The 1,429-nt window shown below is 42.3% G+C and overlaps 1 protein-coding gene across 1 annotated transcript; it reads left to right on the forward strand.

Annotated features, from left to right (window-relative positions):
• The first annotated feature begins 687 nt into the window (after window positions 1-687).
• LOC104863272 (serine/arginine-rich splicing factor 7-like) lies at window positions 688-1,429 on the forward strand. Its single transcript, XM_033762789.1, is given in 1 exon segment — window positions 688-1,429. A coding segment is annotated over 1 exon segment (717 nt). The 3' UTR covers window positions 1,405-1,429.

The following is a 1,429-nucleotide window of genomic DNA, read 5'->3' on the forward strand; positions in this document are numbered from 1 at the left end:
GAACCCATGAAATAGATTCAAACATATCCAGGAGATTAACAACTCTATTGAAAGTGTACATAATAGACTGAGCCAATCTGAAAACAGAATTCCTGATATAGAAGACAGGATGGTGATCAGTGACCATGAAAAGAGAAATCTCTTAAAAATAGTAAAGGAACATGAGGAATCAATCAAACAGCTCTTAGATGATGCAAAGATGAATAATGTAAGACTGATAGGAGTCCATGAAAAAGCTGGAGAAAATACAAATGAAAAAAAAAACACAAAAAAAAATAAAAAATGGTGTTCACAGAATTAATGTCAGAAAGCTTCCCAAACAGAACAAAAGAATTTGACATATAGATAAGTGATGCATATAGGACTCCAACTAGCCATGATCAAAAAAATCTACACCTAGACATATAATAATCAAGATCCCAGAAACCCAATAGAAGAACAAAATACTACAAGCAGTTAGGGGGAAAAAAACAATCACATGCAAAGCAAAGCCCATCAGAATCACAGGAGTCTTTTCAAACACAAACCCTCAAGTCAAGGAAAACCTGGAGTGAGGTATTTTAAGCCCTAAAAGAAAACAACCTCAAGTGTCTCTGGGACCGTTGGCAGGGCAGGAGAGCTGCAGGTGTAAACTACTTGAGACCCCAGTGTTGCAAGCCAAAGAGCAGAGCATGTGGGCCAGTCAACATGTCGTGTTATGGGCAGTACGGAGGACAGACGAAGGTGTATGTTGGTAACCTGGGAACTAGTGCTGGCAAAGGAGAGTTGGAAAGGGCTTTCAGTTATTATGGTCCCTTAAGAACTATATGGATTGCAAGAAATCCCCCAAGATTTGCCTTTGTGGAATTTGAAGATCCTAGAGATGCTGAAGATGCAGTGCAAGGACTGCATGGAAAGGCGATTTGTGGTTCCCGAGTAAGGGTTGAACTACCAGCGGGCATGCCTCAGAGATCTTGCTTTGATAGACCACCTGTCCGACGTCCCTTTGATCCCAGTGATAGATGCTATGAGTGTGGTGAAAAGAGACATTATGCTTATGACTGTCACCGTTATAGCTGGAGAAGAAGAAGCAGGTCATGGTCTAAATCACATTCTCGATCCAGAGGAAGGCGATACTCTCGCTCACGCAGCAGGAGCAGGGGGCAGAGGTCAAGATCAGCATCTCCTTAAAGATCAAGGTCTGTGTCTCTTCATAGATCAAGATCAGCTTCACTCAGAAGATCTAGGTCTGGTTCTATAAAAGGATTGAGGTATTTCCAAACCTGGTCCAGGTCAAGATCAAGACCCAGGTCTCTTTCACCACCAAAAAGCAGCCGGTCAAAGTCCAGATCTCCATCTCCAAAAAGAAGTTGTTCCCCATCAGGAAGTCCATGCAGAAGTGCAAGTCCTGAAAGAATGGACTGAAGTCCTCAAGTTCACCCTTTAGGGA

The sequence above is a fragment of the Fukomys damarensis genome, unplaced genomic scaffold (genome assembly GCF_012274545.1).
Source record: "Fukomys damarensis isolate Sample0158 unplaced genomic scaffold, DMR_v1.0_HiC HiC_scaffold_2, whole genome shotgun sequence".
Classification (NCBI taxonomy): Eukaryota; Metazoa; Chordata; class Mammalia; order Rodentia; family Bathyergidae; genus Fukomys; species Fukomys damarensis.